Source organism: Scyliorhinus canicula, chromosome 25 (assembly GCF_902713615.1).
Source record: "Scyliorhinus canicula chromosome 25, sScyCan1.1, whole genome shotgun sequence".
Lineage (NCBI taxonomy): Eukaryota > Metazoa > Chordata > Chondrichthyes > Carcharhiniformes > Scyliorhinidae > Scyliorhinus > Scyliorhinus canicula.
The window spans coordinates 16,699,453-16,721,273 of NC_052170.1; the positions used below are offsets into that span (position 1 = coordinate 16,699,453).

Consider the following 21,821-nt stretch of genomic DNA (forward strand, 5'->3'; position numbering starts at 1 on the left):
CTATCAACGAGGTATAAATGCTCAGAAGCCTGACGATCGTTCCTTTCCACTGTAGACGATCGCCAGGCTGTGTTCTAGTTAATTACAGCCTGACATTGGTAAATCACTCGCCTCGCGTGCAATTGATGGTGCATCAATTTAATTAACTACAACTTTGAAGATGGAGTTCCGCATCAAGCCCGAATGCCTCCGCATCAGCCCGCAAACTCTGAACTCTACAGAACTCTTCAAGCTCTGGCAGACTTGCCTCGAAGGGTTCCTGGCATCTACAACCACCCCCCCCACCGGGGCACAGAAGCTGCACGTCCTCCACTCCAGCGTGGGTATTGCCGCTTACTCAATAATCGAAGACGAAACAGACTATGATGAAGCTATACGGAAGCTAAAAGGACAATTCCTCAAACCCATCAACAGGGTATTCGCTCGACATCTGCTGGCCACCAGAAAGCAGGTCCCCGGTGAGTCTCTAGACCAATACGCCCGGGCCCTCTGTGCCCTGGGGAGAGGTTGCGCCTGTGAAGCGGTGTCCGCTACAGAGCACATGGAGCTACTCGTCAGAGACGCTTACGTGGCTGGGATGCTGTCCCCCGTGATCCGCCAGCGGATGCTGGAAAGAGACGAACTCAGTTTAACGGAGACACTGACTCTCTCCGCCTCCCTGGAGGTCGCAGATCAAAGCGCGCGCACCTATGACCCTGGCCAGGCCGCCTCCTGGCACGCTTCCCACCAGCTACCCACCGCTCCCGGCCTCCCTCAGGCTTGTGCCGCGGGGCGCCCCGATAAATCCGCGGGGCCCCGCTGCTACTTTTGTGGGTACGCTAAGCACCCTCGCTCGCGCTGCCCAGCCCGCTCCGCCCTCTGTAAGAGCTGCGGGAAGAAGGGCCACTACTCCACGGTCTGCCAGGCCAAATCGCTGGCTGCAGCGCTTCTGGAAGCTGCACAGCACTCTCCCCCCCCTCCCCCAGGCCTCTGCAAACGGCCTGTGTGCCTCTCTCTCTCCCCCAGGGCCGCCCCAGCTGCTACCGACTCGCGCCCCGCCGGCCGACATGCGCACCTCCCCGGCCCCTCCAGGCCTCTGCCTGCCCGCCGCGCACGTTTCTCCCCCCCGCCCCCGGCGCCCGACCGGCTCGCCTCTCCGGGCCTCCCTGGTCCCTGCCTGCCCGCAGCGGCCCTGCTTCCCTCGCTCCCGGACCCCGGCTCCCCCCACCCCCCCCCCCGGGCCCCGGCGCCCGACCGGCTCGCCTCTCCGGGCCCCCCCGGTCCCTGCCTGCCCGCAGCGCGACTCGGCTCCCCCCCGCCCCCGGCCCCCCGCACCCGGCCCGCGCGCCTTACCTCCGCCCACAGCTGATGCACCTAGCCGGCGTCCTGGAGCCGGCTTCCGCATCCCCGCAGCTGATGCCGGTCACTCACCTCTTGGAGCCGGCCTGCGCGCCTCTCCGCTCACAGCGCCGGCAACGCTAGCTCCGCCTCCAGCGGCCACGAGGGCTTCCTGGGCGCCGCCATCTTGGGGTGCCGACCCCACGTGCGGGTCCTGGGCGCCGCCATCTTGGGGCCCCGACCCCACGTGCGGGTCCTGGGCGCTGCCATCTTGGGGAACAGACCTCACCTGGGGATCCTGGCCACCGGCTTCCACATCTGCCACGCAAGGTCCCTCCAGCATGGAATCGGACAGCGACGACGGATTTTCTCCACGGCTCGCGGCCGTTCACCCCACATATGGATCCTGGCCACCGACTTCCACATCTGCCACGCAAGGTCCCTCCAGCATGGAATCGGACAGCGACGACGGATTTTCTCCACGGCTCGCGGCCGTTCACCCCACATATGGATCCTGGCCACCGACTTCCACATCTGCCACGCAAGGTCCCTCCAGCATGGAATCGGACAGCGACGACGGATTTTCTCCACGGCTCGCGGCCGTTCACCCCACATATGGATCCTGGCCACCGACTTCCACATCTGCCACGCAAGGTCCCTCCAGCATGGAATCGGACAGCGACGACGGATTTTCTCCACGGCTCGCGGCCGTTCAACTCGACCAGTCTCATCCACGCACGCTCGCCAAAACGACTACGCTGATCCACCTCAACGGCCACAAGACGGACTGCCTGCTGGACTCCGGGAGCACGGAAAGCTTCGTTCACCCTGACACGGTAAGACGCTGCGCGCTCCCTGTCCATCCCGTAACACGCAAAATCGGTTTAGCCTCAGGTTCGCACTCCGTCCACATCACCGGGTGCTGCATCGCGGACCTCACGGTCCAAGGGAAGGTTTTTAAAAATTATAAATTCCTTGTCCTCCCTGACCTTTGCGCACCGGCACTCCTAGGACTGGACTTCCAGTGCAACCTGCAGAGCTTGACTTTTCAATTCGGCGGCCTATACCCCCCCTCACTGTCTGCAGCCTCGCGTCCCTCAAAGTGGACCCTCCCTCCCTGTTTGCTAACCTCACCCCCGATTGCAAACCCGTCGCCACACGGAGCAGACGGTACAGCGCCCAGGACCGATCCTTCATCAGGTCCGAGGTCCAGAGGTTGCTGACGGAAGGGGTCATCGAGGCCAGCAGCAGCCCCTGGCGAGCCCAAGTGCTGGTGGTCCGGACGGGGGAGAAAAACCGGATGGTCATCGATTACAGCCAAACCATCAATCGGTTTACGCAACTGGACGCGTATCCTCTCCCCCGTATCTCTACCATGGTAAACGAGATCGCGAGATACAAGGTCTTCTCAACTGTGGACCTTAAGTCCGCTTACCACCAGCTCCCCATCCGCGCGAGTGACCGACTGTACACCGCGTTCGAGGCTGACGGGCGCCTCTACCACTTCCTTAGGGTTCCGTTTGGCGTCACGAATGGGGTCTCGGTCTTCCAAAGGGAGATGGACCGAATGGTCGACAAGTACGGATTACAGGCTACCTTCCCGTACCTTGATAATGTCACCATCTGCGGCCACGACCAGCAGGACCATGACGCCAACCTCCAGAAATTCCTCCAAACCGCAAAACTCCTTAACCTCACGTACAATAAGGATAAATGCGTGTTTAGCAGCGACCGCCTAGCCATCCTCGGCTACGTAGTGCGTAACGGAGTGATAGGCCCCGACCCCGAACGCATGCGCCCCCTGATGGAACTCCCTCTCCCAAATACCCCCAAATCCCTCAAACGCTGCCTAGGGTTCTTCGCATACTACGCCCAATGGGTTCCCAACTACGCGGACAAGGCCCGTCCCCTCATGCAAACCACGACCTTCCCGCCGTCGACGGAGGCCTGCCAGGCCTTTAGCCGCATCAAAGCGGACATCGCAAAGGCCACGATGCGTGCCATCGACGAGGCCCTCCCCTTCCAGGTCGAGAGCGACGCTTCAGAAGTAGCTCTGGCGGCCACCCTGAACCAAGCGGGCAGACCCGTGGCCTTCTTCTCCAGAACTCTCCAGGCTTCCGAACTCCGCCACCCATCTGTGGAAAAGCAAGCCCAGGCCATAGTCGAAGCCGTGCGACATTGGAGGCACTATTTGGCCGGCAGGAGGTTTACCCTCCTCACAGACCAACGGTCAGTAGCCTTCATGTTTGATAATGCACAAAGGGGCAAGATCAAAAATGACAAGATTTTACGGTGGCGGATCGAGTTGTCCACGTACAACTATGATATCTTGTATCGTCCTGGGAAGCTCAATGAGCCTCCTGATGCCCTGTCCCGCGGTACCTGCGCCAGCACGCAGATAGACCGCCTCCGCTCCCTCCACGCAGACCTCTGCCATCCAGGGGTGACCCGCCTACACCACTTCATTAAGGCCCGCAACCTGCCCTACTCTATCGAGGAAGTCAGGACAGTAACCCGTGACTGCCACATCTGCGCCGAGTGCAAACCGCACTTCTACCGCCCCGAGCGCGCACACCTGATCAAAGCATCCCGCCCCTTTGAACGTCTCAGCATTGACTTCAAGGGGCCCCTTCCCTCTAACAACCGCAACATTTACTTCCTGGCGGTTATCGACGAACACTCCCGCTTCCCCTTCGCCATTCCCTGTCCCGACATGACCACATCGACCGTCATTAAGGCCCTACTCTCCATCTTCTCACTGTTCGGCTACCCCGCGTACATTCACAGCGATCGGGGGTCCTCATTTATGAGCGACGAGCTGCGTCAATTCCTGCTTGACAGGGGCATCGCCTCTAGCAGGACGACCAGCTATAACCCCCGGGGTAACGGACAGGTCGAGCGGGAGAATGGTACCATCTGGAAGACCATACTACTAGCCCTCCGGTCTAGAAATCTCCCTATTTCCCGATGGCAAGAGGTGCTCCCCGATGCACTGCACTCTATCCGCTCACTCCTCTGTACTGCAACTAATCAGACACCTCATGAGCGTCTTCTTGTTTTCCCCAGGAAGTCGTCCTCTGGATCCCCTCTCCCGACGTGGCTGGTCACCCCCGGACCCATCTTGCTCCGGAAGCATGTGCGGGTGCACAAGTCCGATCCGTTGGTGGAGCATGTCCAGTTACTCCACGCTAACCCGCAGTATGCGTATGTGGAGTACCCCGACGGTCGGCAGGACACGGTCTCCCTCCGGGACCTGGCACCCGCCGGCGTGCAGCCCCCCCCCACCACAGACCCCCCCTCCCCTTTTTCACCCCAGCACCCCACTCAGCTTCCCCATCCCTCATCCATGGCGTCTCCACGGCCCGCTCAGGTGACGGAGACTACTCGAGGTCTATCGCTCCCGGACTCCAGGACATCAGCAGGACCATCAGCCGATCCGACGACTCCTCCTCCACTACGGCGCTCGGCCAGGACGTCAAGGACCACCAAACGACTGATCGAATCCATCTAGAGTTCTACGGTCCCATGGACTTCCTTTTGTAAATATTGTTATGTCTGGGCCAGTGGCAAGCCCCCAAATTCGACAAGGGTACGGAGAGAAAATTATTCTCCCGACGGCTACTCATATCATCAGTTCTTCCCCCCCCCCACCCAGGGTCTCGTTCACACCCCCCCCCCCCCCCCCCCCCCCCCGCCTTCCTTCTCCGTAAGGGGTGAATGTGATGATATGATCTGCATACTCGTCTGCCATTGGGCCAGAACGTCGGCTTACCATTGGCCCTGGTCGGTCATGTGCCTCTCGACCGATTGGCCGAGAGGCTGAGTTAACCACGCCTCTATCAATGAGGTATAAATGCTCAGAAGCCTGACGATCGTTCCTTTCCACTGTAGACGATCGCCAGGCTGTGTTCTAGTTAATTACAGCCTGACATTGGTAAATCACTCGCCTCGCGTGCAATTGATGGTGCATCACACAGTAACTTCATTTGAAGCCTACTCGTGACAATAAGTGTTTTCTCCACCAAAACAGGGACAACCAAACAAGGCCCTGGCCGGAATCGATATTTACTGTCTGTCAGACCACTCTAGTCAGCACAGAGGGATTATCGTTAAACGGAACTTTATGGTTACCCAATTACAGTACTTACTGCGAAAGGACAAAAAGACTAAGCTATGAATATGTAACTAACTTCGAGATAGTACTGGTCAACTTCATAACCGGAAGAGCGATACACAAAGGGGCCATCAGATTGCCTATTGGATTGATAACTGGTCAGCCAGGAGTGTTGCAGAGGACAACGAACCTTGATTTAATCAGAGTGGTCAAACAGCAGTGTCCTGTTCATTTCCGTTAATGAGTTTAAGTCTTGATGAGGGAACAGAACTCAGGTTAGGTGTGCGTGTGTGCGGCATGGTGGCACGGTGGTTAGTATTGCCGCCTCACAGCGCCAGGGGCCCTGGTTCAATTCCAACCTCGAGTGACTGTCTGTGTGGAGTTTGCCCTTTCCCCCCCCCGTACCTGTGCACGTTTCCTCCGGGTGTTCCCGCTTCCTCCCACATTCCAAAGGTGTGCAGGTTAGGTGGACTGGCCGTGATAAATTGACCCGTGGGTTAGGACGGGTTACGGCGATAGGGGAGGGGGGGGGGGGGGGGGGGTGGGTGAGGGCCTAGGTACGGTGCTCTTTCAGATGGTTGGCGCACACCCGATGGGCCGAATGGCCTCCTTCTGCACTGCACTTCCACGGATTCGCTGGATATCTTGGCTAAAAGAAGGGACCTTGGAACACATTGCCAGCGACAGCGTGGCAACCCGCGGGAGCATCCAACGCAGAAGAGCTTGGAGCTCAGGGAAGAAGACACCCACACGGAGTTGTAACCGGCCAATCTCCTTCACTGGTGCGGGTGATGCCTATGTCTCAGTGGTGTGTCACCTCTGCACTATGTTCTGAGAAATTGTGATTAATTAAGCTAAGCCTTTTGACTAAAGTAGAGTTGCACTAAATCCAGGTGTCCTTATTGTGTCTGGCTGAATCGATCGAGTAAGGCCTGGTCAACACTACTGCCCGAGACTGCGAGAAATTCGGGGACCATTTGCAGCCAAATCCACAAGGCCCAGTTCAAAGCCACACAAGGCACCGGTCAGATGCAGGGTGACTCGAACTTCATGACGCCTCCGTGGTTGAATAGTTTGTCCAGGTTAAGCGACAAATGGCTAAGTGGTACACATCTGAACTAGTAATTGTCTAACAATTTGTGAATCAACCACTTCGGAGGTATGGATCCCTGTTTTATGTGGAGAAATAAGTTTGATATTCAACGATGAAGCCTTCATCGGGCCATGTCCCAGCATGGAGGCCTTCACAAAATCTACTGCCTTCCTGTTGTCCCGGGTTCAGCTGTAGTCTTCACCCAGTCCAGCAGGTGGCAGCCTATCCCAGTAGTTTGAAGCCCGGAGGGTGATTTGGCCTCTTGTGCAGGAGGAGATTTTTTATCATTGTTCAATGAGTTACGACAATATCGGAGGGACAGGCCTGAGCTGCGAGGGTTATAAAATGAGCCCAGGTATTTGGAAGGCCAGGTGAGGCAGGTAGCATTGAGCAAGAACCTGTGTGGCTCCTTTTTTGGAAGCCAATCTTGAAACGGACCCCAGGGTCATGTGTTTAAATGGTCTCCGGGGTATCGCTGCCCTTCATCTGCCAAGCTGTGGAATTGTCCTCTTAAACCTCTCTCTCTCTCTCTCTAGCTTACTTTTCTCCTGGGGCTGGTTTAGCTCACTGGCCTAAATCACTGGCTTTTAAAGCAGGCCAGCAGCACGGTTCGATTCCCGTACCAGCCTCCCCGGACAGGCGCCGGAATGTGGCGACTAGGGGCTTTTCACAGTAACTTCATTGAAGCCTACTCGTGACGATAAGCGATTTTCATCTCCTTTGAGAGGGCAGCTAAGGTTCGAGTTAAACATCTGTTTAACAGCTGAGGTAAGTGCTGTGTGGTCGGGAGTCACATGTCGGTCGGACCAGGTAAGGGTGGCGGGTTTCTTGTGAACTAGGCGGGTTATTACCATTTCATGGTCATCATTTTACTTTCGAGGGTGGCACGGTGGCGCAGTGGTTAGCACTGCTGCCTCGCGCCGCCGTGGACGAAGGTTCGATCCCCAGCACCAGGTCACTATCCGCGTGAAATTTGCACGTTGTCCCCACAGCCGAAAGGTGAATTGGGTACCATTTTTAAAAAAATCTTTTAATCCCAAATGTTTTACTGGATTTAAATTCCACAATCTGCCGGGGTGGGATTCGAACCCTGGTCACTGTGCCACCTCCTTCCCATTTCCAGTGAAGCAACCTTTGACAGTCGACTATTTCGAAGGCACCATCAGGACGCAAGTTGTTCTTGCTGTCCATCTCAAACGAGGGCTGGGAGGCGGTGGCATGGTGGCATTGCCACTGAACCCAGACAACCCAGATTAATACTCTGGAGTCCTGGGCTCAAATCCCACTGGCGTGGTGAAATTTAAATTAAGCTTTTAAAAAATCTGGAATTAATTAAGTCTAATGAGGAACATGAAGCCATTGTCGATTGTCGTACAGGAAACCCCCATCTGGTTCGCTGATGTCCTCGAGGGGGGGAAATCTGCCGCCCTTACAAGGTCTGGCCTGCATGTGACTCCAGGCCTGCATGTGACTCCAGGCCCACAGTGATGTGGTTGGCTCTTAAATGCCCCTCTCGAATGGCCCCTCAGTTCAAGGGCAATTAGGGATGGGCGACAAACGTTGGCCAAGTCAGCGACACCCCACATCCTCCTCCGAAAGAACAAATAAAGACTGGGCCCAGCAGGGGGCACTAACTGCCAGCCTTGCCCAAATCCAAAGCGCGAATCAGAAAGCGGGCAGACCAGTTTAGGGGCCCCCGTGCACGTTCGCAATATTGTGTACACAAAGAACCAAGTCAGCGTTGGGCAGGTTTCCACGGTGTAGCAGAGGCCCAGTGACCTCTGGAGCAAATTGTGTGCAACGAGTGCCGGGAGTTAAACATCTGTCATCTGCACCCCGGGTTCCAGGCCACAGTTGCTGTGTTTATTTTTGTTGTGCGTGAGGGCTGATTTTTATCGCTAAATTCTCAGAAGCCAGGAAGCCTGTGGTGTACTTTTGATGGTTGGTGTGACCCAATATATAAATGGAGGGGGGGGGGGCGTGTTTTTATCGGTGTGGTGAATGTACGGGGGCAGCACGGTGGTTAGCATAAATGCTTCACAGCTCCAGGGTCCCAGGTTCGATTCCCGGCTGGGTCACTGTCTGTGCGGAGTCTGCACGTCCTCCCCGTGTCTGCGTGGGTTTCCTCCGGGTGCTCCGGTTTCCTCCCACATTCCAAAGATGTGCGGGTTAGGTGGATTGGCCATGCTAAATTGCCCGTAGTGTCCTAAAAAGTAAGGTTGAGGAGGGGGTTGTTGGGTTACGGGTATAGGGTGGATACGTGGGTTTGAGTAGGGTGATCATTGCTCGGCTCAACATCGAGGGCTGAAGGGCCTGTTCTGTGCTGTACTGTTCTATGTTCTATGTAACTCCGTAATTCACACTGTATTGTATATACATGAGACCATGCATTTGTAAGCGCAGTTGCGTTGCCCGACCACTAGGGGGAGTAGCACTGGGAATTCTTAGGAGTTTGTACAGGGCTCCACCCTTGGCTCCGCCCACGACTCCTCCCCCTGGATAAAAACCAATGCTCAGAGCCAGTCGTTCAGTTCATCGAGAGTTCAACGCGGAACAGGCTGGCTCTGTTGTAAGTAGATTAAAACCACTGTTCATATCTTAAAGCACGCGTCTAGTGAATTGATGGTTCCATCAATCAGCTTAACCCCTCACCTTCCCAGTCAAAAAACGAAATTGGAAAATACTGGATAAACCCATTGTCGTGTTGGGCACACTGGTCTAACACTGGCTGCAACTGGATGCAGCTTAGATCAGAGAGATACTCCAGACCTTGAAGTTAGTTCAATCGGGTTTATTGAACTAATAGCACAGTTAGCACAGTTCTCTGTGAGTTCGACTCTCTGCTAACCTGAGTGTGGTTACTCTGTCTGACTGAACCAGACTAGCTCTTAGCCACGTGCTGGAGGTGTGAGATTGTAACAACACCCTTGACTGACTCTCTCGATGTTCATCAGTGGAAAGAGGTGGAATGTGAGCGCCTCGTGCCTTTTATAGTCAGACCCCACCCCTGAGTGTCCTGCCTGCTTATTGGTCATGTCCTGTTCTCTGTGTCCATTAACTGCTTGTCTGTATATCATTATGTGTGTGTGTGTGTGTGTGTGCCTGCTTATCATGACACCCATCAGGTCGAGAAGCACCTGTGGAACGTGGGACAGAGTTAATCTTTCGGGTCTAATTGTTCCTTCTAGAGCGATGAAGCAAGGCAGAAATGCGCAGAATTAGATAGTTGGGAAGGGGGCGGAGAAGGTGGGGCAGAATGCAAGACCAGGGATAGGTCAGGACAAAGGAGATATGAGATGCGATCGGAACAGACACGCTGCGCCCTGAAAGCAGTACACTGCGATCGGCCCCGCTCGCAACGCCTTGCGCGATCTGAAGCCATCTTGGAGGCATTTCGATGTAAATCCCGCCCTTTTGGCAAATCTGCATATTGAAGCGAGACAGCTCGCCTCACTTTACTGTGCAGTTTCCCGAGGTACCCGTGGCTTTGGGATCAATCCCCTTTTGTCTCAGAGACTTGGGGCGCACGCCATTCAGTACTGGTCCCCACAAACTGGGACCGCTTCTCAAGAGGGACCCTCCCATCGTGCATTGGGGCTTTGGGGTCGAGGGTCGTGTCGGGGGGGCTCCAGAAACCGGGATGCCATTTAAAAATGAGGAGTTTGGGCGAGCGGATCTCCTCAGTGCAGTAAACGGGTCCTCGGCCGCGCATTCCCCACTGAGGCCCGCTGTCGAACGCGAGTGCCATTCGATAGCGTTGCATTTCTCGCCGCTGCGAGTGCCGGGAAACACGTGGCTAACCGCGCTCGCTATGGGACTTTATTCCCATTTAGTTTACATCGCGCCCATGGACGAATATGTCCTCGACACAAGAGAAAGGGGAGTGTTAACGTTGCCATAGAGAGATGAAGAGTGATAATGGTGGCCAAAGGTGAGATGGCCAAGATGAGTTAGCCCCTCTTGGAGGATAGTTTGGTGCTTATCTCAGTTGGCTTCCAGAAGAATGGACAGCGGCCTCTGAGGTTCAAAACCATCAACTGACAAAGCCTCCATTCAGCGGGGTGAGCCGCGCGGACTTGTCAAGGTGGCAACATGATCGTTTATTCAACGTTGTTGAAGACCACCCAGGGAACCTTGTCCAAACGAGCTTTTTGCCATGGTTGCTGATTAAGCTGGTGAAAGGGCAGAGGACGGGCGAGGGAGTTGAGAGGGATTCTCCTCTGGCAGTGTTGATGCCAAGATGGCACACTTGGCAAAGGGAGGTTGGAATCATACCCCAGGCTTGATAATTTGATACCCAAAGGATGGAAGTGGAGAGGACAGGCTGTCTCACTGAGGCACCTTGACATACAAACTTGGAATTTGAGTTAGACCATAAGACATAGGTGCAGAATTAGGCCATTCGGCCCACCGGGTCTGCTCCTCCAATCAATCACGGTAGAGATATTTTTCATCCCCATTCTCCTGCCTTCTCCCCATAACCACTGATCCCCTTATTAATTAAGAAGCTATCTCTCTTTGTCTTAAAGACGCTCAGTGATTTGGCCTCCACAGCCTCCTGCAGCAAAGTTTCACAGATTCACCACCCTCTGGCTGAAGAAATTCCTCCTCATCTCTCATTTTAAAGGATCGTCCCTTTAGTCTGAGGCTGTGCCCTCGTGTTCTCGTTTTTCCTACTAATGGAAACATCCTCTCCATGGCCACTCTATCCAGGCCTCTCAATAATCGATAAGTTTCAATAAGATTCCCCCTCATCCTCCATCGAGAACAGACCCAGAGTCCTCAACTGTTCCTCGTTTGACAAATCCTTCGTTCCAGGAATCATTCTTGTGAGCCTCCTCTGGACCCTTTCCAAAGCCAACACATCCTTGCTTAGATACGGGGCCCAAAACTGCTCACAATGTTCCAAATGGGGTGATGACCGATTGTGATTTAGTCTGAGGATCACCACACCACAGGCGAGGGGCGAGGTTGAGAAGGCGGGGCCTTTGTGACTAACTTCAGCCGGTACGGGAATTGAACCCACGCTGTTGGTCTCGCTCTGAATGACCAACCAGCTTCCCAGTCAACTGGGCAAAACCAGGGCGACCATGCACCATGTGATGTGATGGAGCCTCAGCCTCTTTAGTTTGAGACTGTTGCTTATGGTCCAAAGTTAGATAGGAATGTGACATGTAGGTATTGGTCCTGAGGTCAAGTTGAGAATTAGTTTGAACTGAAGGGATGACATTCCTATCCATCGGTAGGCTCTTACAAGAACTATTGTGTTATAGCAGCAAGCGTGTTGCAGGCCGGAGCTATGGGTAGTGATAGTGGAGACATTCTGAGCATCCCATGGCTGACCAGAATCGTCTTCCACTCTGACCACCTTCCGTTGTCGTGTGTTTGGAAGGACTGTCGGGTTGATCCAAAACACCGTCAGCTGCGTTACAAACCATCATTGCTCCATCAAGTCCAAAGATGTGCAGGTTAGGTGGATTGGCCATGATAAATTGCCCTTAGTGTCCAAAATTCCCTTTAGTGTTATAGATAATAGAATTTACAGTGCAGAAGGAGGCCATTCGGCCTATTGAGTCTACACCGGCTCCTGGAAAGAGCACCCTACCTAAGGTTAACACCTCCACCCTATCCTCATAACCCAGTAACCCCCACCCAACACTAAGGGCAATTTTGGACACTAAGGGCAATTTATCACGGCCAATCCACCTAACCTGCACATCTTTGGACAGTGGGAGGAACCCGGAGCACCCGGAGGAAACCCACGCACACACGAGGAGGATGTGCAGACTCCGCACAGTCAGTGACCCAAGCCGGAATTGAACCTGGGGCCCTGGAGCTGTGAAGCGATTGTGCTATCCACAATGCTACCGTGCTGCCCTATAGGTTAATATCCCATGGTTCAAATCCAACCACAGAAGCCAATGGTATTTAAATGTAATTAATAAAAGTTTCAGTAATAGTGACTGGTGAAACTCTTATCGCTGGCTTTTAAAGCGGACCAAGGCAGGCCAGCAGCACGGTTCGATTCCCGTACCAGCCTCCCCGGACAGTCAACTAGGGGCTTTTCACAGTAACTTCATTGAAGCCTACTCGTGACAATAAGCGATTTTCATTTTGTTGTTTATTAAAAACTCATCTGCCATTCTTACCCGTTCGGGCCTTCGTGAGACTGCAGACCCACAGCAATATGGCTGACTCTGAACTGCCCCTCTGAAATGGCCGAGCAACCCGCTCGGTTCCCGGGCAATTACGGATGGACAACGAATGTCGGCCTTGCCAGCGATGCCCACATCTCATGAAAGAATAAAACAAACACATGCTTTTACTCTGTATCTAACCCCGTGCTGTACCTGTCCTGGGAGTGTTTGATGGGGACAGTGTAGAGGGAGCTTTACTCTGTATCTAACCCATGCTGTACCTGTCCTGGGAGTGTTTGATGGGGACAGTGTAGAGGGAGCTTTACTCTGTATCTAACTCCGTGCTGTACCTGTCCTGGGAGTGTTTGATGGGGACAGTGTAGAGGGGGCTTTACTCTGTATCTAACCCCGTGCTGTACCTGTCCTGGGAGTGTTTGATGGGGACAGTGTAGAGGGAGCTTTAATCTGTATCTAACCTCGTGTTGTACCTATCCTGGGAGTGTTTGATGGGACAGTGTAGAGGGAGCTTTACTCTGTATCTAACCCCGTGCTGTACCTGTCCTGGGAGTGTTTGATGGGGTCAGTGTAGAGGGAGCTTTTACTCTGTATCTAACCCCGTGCTGTACCTGTCCTGGGAGTGTTTGATGGGGACAGTGTAGAGGGAGCTTTACTCTGTATCTAACCCCGTGCTGTACCTGTCCTGGGAGTGTTTGATGGGGACAGAGCAGAGGGAGCTTTACTCTGTATCTAACCCCGTGCTGTACCTGTCCTGGGAGTGTTTGATGGGGACAGAGCAGAGGGAGCTTTACTCTGTATCTAACCCCGTGCTGTACCTGTCCTGGGAGTGTTTGATGGAGACAGTGTAGAGGGAGCTTTACTCTGTATCTAACCCCGTGCTGTACCTGTCCTGGGAGTGTTTGATGGGGACAGTGTAGAGGGAGCTTTACTCTGTATCTAACCCCGTGCTGTACCTGTCCTGGGAGTGTTTGATGGGGACAGTGTAGAGGGAGCTTTACTCTGTATCTAACCCCGTGCTGTACCTGTCCTGGGAGTGTTTGATGGGGACAGTGTAGAGGGAGCTTTACTCTGTATCTAACCCCGTGCTGTACCTGTCCTGGGAGTGTTTGATGGGGACGGTGTAGAGGGAGCTTTACTCTGTATCTAACCCCGTGCTGTACCTGTCCTGGGAGTGTTTGATGGGGACAGTGTAGAGGGAGCTTTACTCTGTATCTAACCCCGTGCTGTACCTGTCCTGGGAGTGTTTGATGGGGACAGTGTAGAGGGAGCTTTACTCTGTATCTAACCCCGTGCTGTCCCTGTCCTGGGAGTGTTTGATGGGGACAGTGTAGAGGGAGCTTTACTCTGTATCTAACCCCGTGCTGTACCTGTCCTGGGAGTGTTTGATGAGGACACTGTAAAGGGAGCTTTACTCTGTATCTAACCCCGTGCTGTACCTGTCCTGGGAGTGTTTGATGGAGAGTGTAGAGGGAGCTTTACTCTGTATCTAACCCCGTGCTGTACCTGTCCTGGGAGTGTTTGATGGGGACAGTGTAGAGGGAGCTTTACTCTGTATCTAACCCCGTGCTGTACCTGTCCTGGGAGTGTTTGATGGGGACAGTGTAGATCATAGAACAGTACAGCACAGAACAGGCCCTTCGGCCCTCGATGTTGTGCCGAGCAATGATCACCCTACTTAAACCCACGTAACCCGTATACCCGTAACCCAACAATCCCCCCATTAACCTTACACTACGGGCAATTTAGCATGGCCAATCCACCTAACCCGCACATCTTTGGACTGTGGGAGGAAACCGGAGCACCCGGAGGAAACCCACGCACAGACGGGGAGGACATGCAGACTCCACACAGACAGTGACCCAAGCCGGGAATCGAACCTGGGACCCTGGAGCTGTGAAGCATTGATGCTAACCACCATGCTACCGTGAGGCCCTTAGAGGGAGCTTCACTCTGTATCTAACCCCGTGCTGTACCTGCCCCAATCACTAAACTATGACTGCATCAACACTAGCTAAGAATGCTGCTAAAACCTCACTGTTTGTATTTTCTCACATCCCTTCTAGAAACCTCACCCTTCGCCTGAACCTCAGCGTATGGTGTTAATTGTGGCTGTGGCACACTGGCGTGGAGAATGAGAAGGATGTTTTTTTTTTATACAATCCTCATGAAAGACTTGAGCACAGAATCAGTGACACTTCAGTGCAGTATCGAATGTGTTGCCGTGTTGGAAGTGCCGTCTTTCAGAGATGTTAAACTGTGGCCCAGGTGGGTTGAACATTACCTCAGGACACTCGATTGGAAGTAAAGCAGGGCTGCTACTCCGTCGTGCATTCGCCAACATTTATCTCTCGGGCCAAATTCACGAAAGCAGCCCATCTGTCCATTTGACCCATCGCTGTTTGTCAGGCATTGCGGTGTTTCCTACATTACAACAGGGGGCTAGTTGTCAAAGCAAAGCATTTAATTTGCTGTGAAGTGCCTTGGGTCGCTGTGTGCATAGGATGGGTGCCACATCAATGCAACTTCTGTCTGTTTTGGTCACTGTCACAGGGAGTGTTGATGAGGTGCGGGGGGGGGGGGGGGGGGGGGGGGGGTTGACATTGGACGAGGGCTGTCGGGAGTGGCAGAGCGTTGCCCGTACTGAGGTACATCTCCCCACGTCATAAATTCTTCGCTAAAACTTCTGCCTTTTCACAGCGACAAGGTGAAAAATTAATCCACCCTTTTGCTCGTATGGCATGTCAAGAAAAAAGAAACAATCACTGACTCTCTCCCCCCTCTCTCGGAACCAAAAACAAAATGGCTGCCCCGTGGCAACTTCACCACGTGGGCAGGGCCTTCTTCAAATTACTGGCGAGACATCACCAGCGTGTGCGCGCAGGGTGCCAAGCCAGAATCCGATCACCAGATATTCAGAATTTATGGATTTGTCACGGTGCGTGAGTCTCTATGTGGGGTTTTAGCGGTGACATTCTGGGCAGGCTTGGCCAAGAAGCCGTTGAAGAAAGCCCATTGCTACAACTGATGTGCTTCAGGGGTAAGGTGCCAGTTACCCCGACACGCCTCGTTCCCAATGCCCTCGGAATCTGTGGAAACAGTTCCGGATAGCTCGGGACAGGCACGGCCTGAGATACGGCCAGGCCCGGGGAGCCTTGCGTTTGAACCAAAATCCAACACTCTGAAAGAGCACCCGATCCAGGCCCAGTCCCCGCTGCCCTATCCCCATCCTCCACCTGGCCTGCGCACCCCCCTGCCCACTAAGGGGCAGTTTTAGCGCAGCCAGCCCACCCAACCTGCACATCGTCGGACTGCGGGAGGAAACCGGAGCACCCGGAGGAAGCCCACGCAGACGCGGGGAGAACGTGCAGAACTCCGCACAGGCAGTCACCCGAGCCGGGAATCGAACCCGGGCCCCGGCGTAGCGAGGCAGCGGTGCTCACCACTGTGCCGCCGTGCCGCCCTAAGGTATAGGAAATCCATTTGATCACCCAGCCGCCTCAAGGCACTGGGCTACCAACCAGCCGAAAGCGAGGGTATCCACCTACTACCCCCCCCCCCCCCCCCCCCCCAATCCTTCCAGTGCCCCCATCTTCCCCTTCACAAGGTCCGGTCACCCTGAAACAGAAAGTGCCTGAAATCATTTCGAATCTCCAGCCCCTTGTTTTGTTTTTCGCCTTTACCTCAATGTTTGCCGCCTTGCAAGCTGGACAAAGCCACCAGCTGGAAGGAAGCAGGCTGTGCAACGAGCAGCCCAAAGAGACCAGTGAGAGGAGACTCCACTCTCCGATCCAGAAGGAAGGCGGCAAACGGTTCGCGAACGAACCAGCTTCACGGTGTCGGCTGCCCCACCCCACCGACCCACAAAATATCTCAGGGGGCTTCGGAGCAATCGAAAAACAACAAGGGACAAAGCAGAAGCCTTATTCTGACTGATCAGCGAGACAGGGCAAGCGCACTCTCCCAGCCAGACGCGCGGGGTTCATTCTCCGCCGGCTTTGGCGGAACGCGAATGAACTAAAACCAAACAAACCGGGGGAGGGTAATTAAAAGGGGCAGAGTACTAAACAAATCACAAATAGCACAAGTCTTTAACTGGACAGTTTAGACACAATCCCAAATGAAATACTTTTGTCAGTTAGGGGCAGCAGGGTAGCCTGGTGGTTAGCATAAATGCTTCACAGCTCCAGGGTCCCAGGTTCGATTCCCGGCTGGGTCACTGTCTATGTGGAGTCTGCACGTCCTCCCCCTGTGTGCGTGGGTTTCCTCCGGGTGCTCCGCTCCCACAGTCCAAAGATGTGCGGGTTAGGTGGATTGGCCATGATAAATTGCCCATAGTGTCCTAATAAATGTAAGGTTAAGGGGGGTTGTTGGGTTACGGGTATAGGGTGGATACGTGGGTTTGAGTAGGGTGATCATGGCTCGGCACAACATTGAGGGCCGAAGGGCCTGTTCTGTGCTGTACTGTTCTATGTTCTAAGTACGCTCGCCCGAGACGCCGTGCTCTTCGATTGTCACCATCCCAGTTACCATTCAAGACGCGCATTCCCCCAGCCCGCCTCATTTCTAACTCAATCTCGATTCGCACCGATCCTTCGGTTCCCCACTCCAAGCTGACTCGCTCCGAGCACGTACGAAGCCACGGCGACCTCAATCCGAGTCTTCCGCGATAATAAAAAACCCCACCCCGCCGCACGCGGGTCAGCTATGTCTGAGGAAGTCGGTAAGTCTTAACCTTCGGGGCTGGTTTGGCAACCGCCTGGAATATTGTCGCAGTAACTTTGTCGCAGTGTTAATGTGAGCCTGCCTGTGACACTGATAAAGATTATTATTAGAGTTCAAAAGTTAGAGCGAGTTGCGGGGTGGCGAGGGGGGTGTGTGGACCAGAGAAATGAATGAAAATGAAAATCGCTTATTGTCACGAGTAGGCTTCAATGAAGTTACTGTGAAAAGCCCCTAGTCGCCACATTCCGGCGCCTGTCCGGGGAGGCTGGTACGGGAATCGAACCGTGCTGCTGGCCTGCCTTGGTTTGCTTTACAAAGCCAGCGATTTAGCCCAGTGAGCTAAACTAGCCCCTTAGAGAGAGAGAGTGAGATAGAGGGAGGGAGAGAGATAGAGAGAGACGGAGATAGAGAGAGGGAGAGAGACAGAGAGAGAGAAACAGAGAGAGAGAGATAGAGAGAGAGGGAGAGAGAGAGAGAGGGACACAGAGAGAGACAGAGAGAGAGAGGGACACAGAGAGAGACAGAGAGAGAGAGATCGACAGAGAGATAGATAGAGAGAGAAATAGAGAGAGAGGGAGAGAGAGAGATCGACAGAGAGATAGATAGAGAGAGACAGCGATAGAGAGAGAGGGAGAGAGAGAGAGGGACAGAAAGAGAGAGACAGAGAAAAAGACAGAGACAGAGCAAGAGAGAGAGATAGAGAGAGAGAGACACACACAGAGAGAGAGACAAAGAGAGAGATAGAGAGAGGCACACAGAGAGAGACAAAGAGAGAGAGAAATAGAGAGAGAAATAGAGAGAGATATAGAGAGAGAGATAGAGAGAGATAGAGATAGAGAGAGAGACAGAGACAGAGAGGGACATAGAGAGAGACATAGAGAGAGAGATCGAGAGAGACAGAGAGAGATAGAGATAGAGAGAGACAGAGAGAGAGATAGAGAGATAGAGATAGAGAGAGAGATAGAGAGAGAGAGATAGAGAGAGAGAGATAGAGAGAGAGAAAGAGAGATAGAGAGAGAGATAGAGCGACAGAGAGAGAGACAGAGAGAGAGATAGAAAGAGAGGGAGAGAGAGAGAGAGAGAGTGTGTGGAAAATAAAGGATTTGCTGGGCAGTCCTTCTTGAACACTGGAAAGAAGGTAACAGAGAAGAGGAAACATAAGTTGGAACGAACAGAACGAGACAGGAGCATTGAAGAGGTAGAGGCTAAGAGACGGAAAATTGGCGATGGAGAGAGAGAGTATAAGTAATAAATCTTACTGTATTACGCCAAGAGGTTAGGAAGAATCGTGTGGGGAAGAAGGTACAAACATTGTGGAAAAAATATCGATGTCTGCGTGGGTCTCACCCCCACAACCCGAAGGTGTGCAGCATAGGTGGATTGGCAAAAATAAACTGGAATAAAAAGGTCATTGGAAAAATAAAGGAAAAGTGTCGAGAGAAAAAATGTGAGAGAGTAAGAATGAAAAAAAATGATATTTAATGTAGTTGGGAGAAGCAAACTGCACATGTTCATCAGTAGAGAAAAGAACTATTATTATAATATTCGACACAATATATTCAACTGGCAAACAGTTACGAAAACACAGAAACCTTCCCGACATTGTTCGCATATGACATACCGACTAGACGCAGGAAGCAGTGCTGGGTCACCATGGTTTGTTCGTGAAGCTTGAACGGCAGCAATAAGTCCAGTTGTGCTGCCTCTTTCGCACTGCGCCCTCACTCTCTCTTCGCCTACTACAGGACTGAGATCATCTGGCAAAGCTTCGACAGTTTGTCGGCTCAGACACACCCAGAAAGGAGGAGGAGAGACCATCGTTCACACAGGAGCAGCCTTCGAGGCAACTTTTTTGTTTTGTTAAAGGGGCAGACACTGCAATCGTGGTCAGGAAACCTGGCTGCAATTTCCACCCCCCCCCCCCCCCCAGTCTGTTGTGTCACACCATCAGTGGGAGGGGGTGGCGGAGGCGTTATGTCCCTAATTCTGAGGAAACCTTGCTCATTTCCCCCATTCTGGGGCATCCATCGAGAGGTGGGCTTATTGAAACATATCAGGACCTGAGGGGATTTGACAGGATGGATTGGTTTCCCTCCCCCCCACCCCCACCCCCCCCCCCCCCACCCCCACCCCGGCCCCCCAACCCTCCAACCCACCATGTGGGGAAGACTAGATCTGGGGGACACAGTTTAAAAGTTCTCATTCACGACTGCTCTCAGGATGGTTTGTGGGTGGAATTCTGTTCCCCAGAGAGTGACGGAGGTTGTCATCGAATGTATTCGAGGCTAAGTCTGACAGGTTTTGATCAACGAGGGAGGCCAGGGCGGGCGGGCGGGGGGGGGGGGGGGGGGGGGGGGAGAGGGGAAAGTGGAGAAGTTGAGGCCATGGTCAGATCAGCCCCGGTTTTATTGAATGACGGAGCAGGTTCGAAGGGCCGAATGGCCTACCCCCTGCTTTTATTTCCTCTGTTCACCTAATCCGTACATCTTGCCTGTTTCCGGAAAACGGGCTCCCCTGAATATTATCCCTCGTTTGTATTCCCTGGAATCTCGACCCTCCAGAAGGAGACTATTTGGCCCATCGAATCTGCATTGACTCTCCGAAAGAGCACCCGACCTCGACCCCCCCCCCCCCCCCCCCTCCCCTCCCGGCGTTATCCCCATAATCCCACCTAATCTGCACATCTTTGGACACCAAGGGGCAATGTATCATGGTCAATCCACCTAAACCTTCCTGCCCAGCTGTGAACTCAGGGGATTTCCCAGGCGCAGTGTGTCAAACAGCCACCCAACCAGAGGCTGTACACTGAGGGTTGGTTTAGCTCAGTGGGCTTGACAGCTGTTTTTTTGATGCAGAACAAGGCCAGCAGCGCGGGTTCAATTCCCGTACCAGCTGAGAATTCTGAATTCTCCCTCCGTGTTACCCGAACAGGCGCCGGAATATGGCGATTAGGGGCTTTGCACAGTAACTTCATTGCAGTGTTAATGTAAGCCTACTTGTGACAATAAAGATTATTTATTTATTATTATTTTAATCACGCAAGCAAATGGTAATGCCCGGACCTTCCCACAGGCCCATAATAATTAAGGATCTGTCTCACTCTAGTCCAACAATCGAATAAGTATATGTTTAACTGTACGACTTGCCTTTAAACTGCAAAGAAATATTGACTGGTACATGTGGTCTGTGGGAATGTTATTTTATAGAACATTCAGTGCAGAAGGAGGCCATTCGGCCCATCGAGTCTGCACCGACCTTCTTTAAGCCACCCTACCCCAGTAATCCAATAACCCCTCCTAACCTTTTTTGGACACTAAGGGCAAGGGGTGGGGGGTTGTTGGGTTACGGGTATAGGGTGGATACGTGGGTTTGGGTAGGGTGATCATGGCTCGGCACAACATCGAGGGCCGAAGGGCCTGTTCTGTGCTGTACTGTTCTATGTTCTATGAAACCAGAGCACCCGGAGGAAACCCACGCAGACACGGGGAGTACATGCAGACTCTGCACCGACAGTGACCCAAGCCGGGAATCGAACCTGGGACCCTGGCGCTGCGAAACCACAGTGCTAACCACTGTGCTGCCGTGCTGCCCACTATAAAATTGGGGTGGGGTGGAGTGGGGTGGGGTGGGGGGGGGGCGGACCTGAAAAGGACAAGTCAGGTACGAGAGGACACTGATTGAAGAATTGTATCTCAGTGTGTCAGTGGCTGAAGGGGTTAAAAGTGGTTCATGACTGAATGTCAACAATTACAGCCGCCATCAACAGTATTAGTAATGAGAGAAAGGGGTGGGGCTAATTGGGTGTCGTTGGCAGGGGTTTGCGCCAGGAAACAAGAAAAAAATAACAGCGAAAATTGAGGAAAAGAAACTGAAGGAGGGTAAAAATAAATCTGCTTAATTTGGGAACAGAAAGAGAATTATTAGCAACAGGAGTATTGGAATCAAAACTCCATCCCTTACTGAGGGAGGTGGCCCAATCTCCACGTCAGCATTATCCCCAGTCTAACCTTGGTATACACACCATCTTCCCAACACCACCACATTGACCCCACTTCTCAAAGTCGCATCGTGTCCCTCGATGCCAAGAACCCAGCCTCTCATTCTCTCTCTGAATTCCCCCCCAGCTTGGGAACGTAATGCGCTTTGTTGCTTCTGCGAGTTGAGGTCGTATTTTGAGGAGAACTAGGGTTGACCAGAGAAACCTGGTTTGAAGATGTCGGTTTGAAGATGGAGGAAAGCGGGTGGGAGAAGGTTCTTGAAGATGTGCACGCGGCTCGGTTGCAGACCGGGCGAGATTCTCAGTTGGCTGACGCCGAAATCGCGAAATGCGATTGGCCGGAGTATGGGTTCCGACGGCAGAATCGCGGCCGGCGCCAATGTGACTCCAAATTGCTATTCTCTGTCACCTCGACAGCAGCGG

General features: G+C 53.4%; 1 protein-coding gene across 5 annotated transcripts in view; it reads right to left on the reverse strand.

Annotated features, from left to right (window-relative positions):
• LOC119957060 (adhesion G protein-coupled receptor E1) overlaps positions 1–19,169 on the reverse strand; it is a 71,147-nt gene extending 51,978 nt beyond the window's left edge. For all 5 annotated transcript variants that reach the window (XM_038784687.1, XM_038784685.1, XM_038784686.1 and 2 more), the window contains exon 1: positions 19,023–19,169. In XM_038784687.1, the coding sequence (XP_038640615.1) occupies positions 19,023–19,056 (34 nt within the window). In that variant the 5' untranslated portion in view covers positions 19,057–19,169. The remainder of the gene's footprint in view (positions 1–19,022) is intronic.
• Between the last annotated feature and the right edge of the window lie 2,652 nt (positions 19,170–21,821).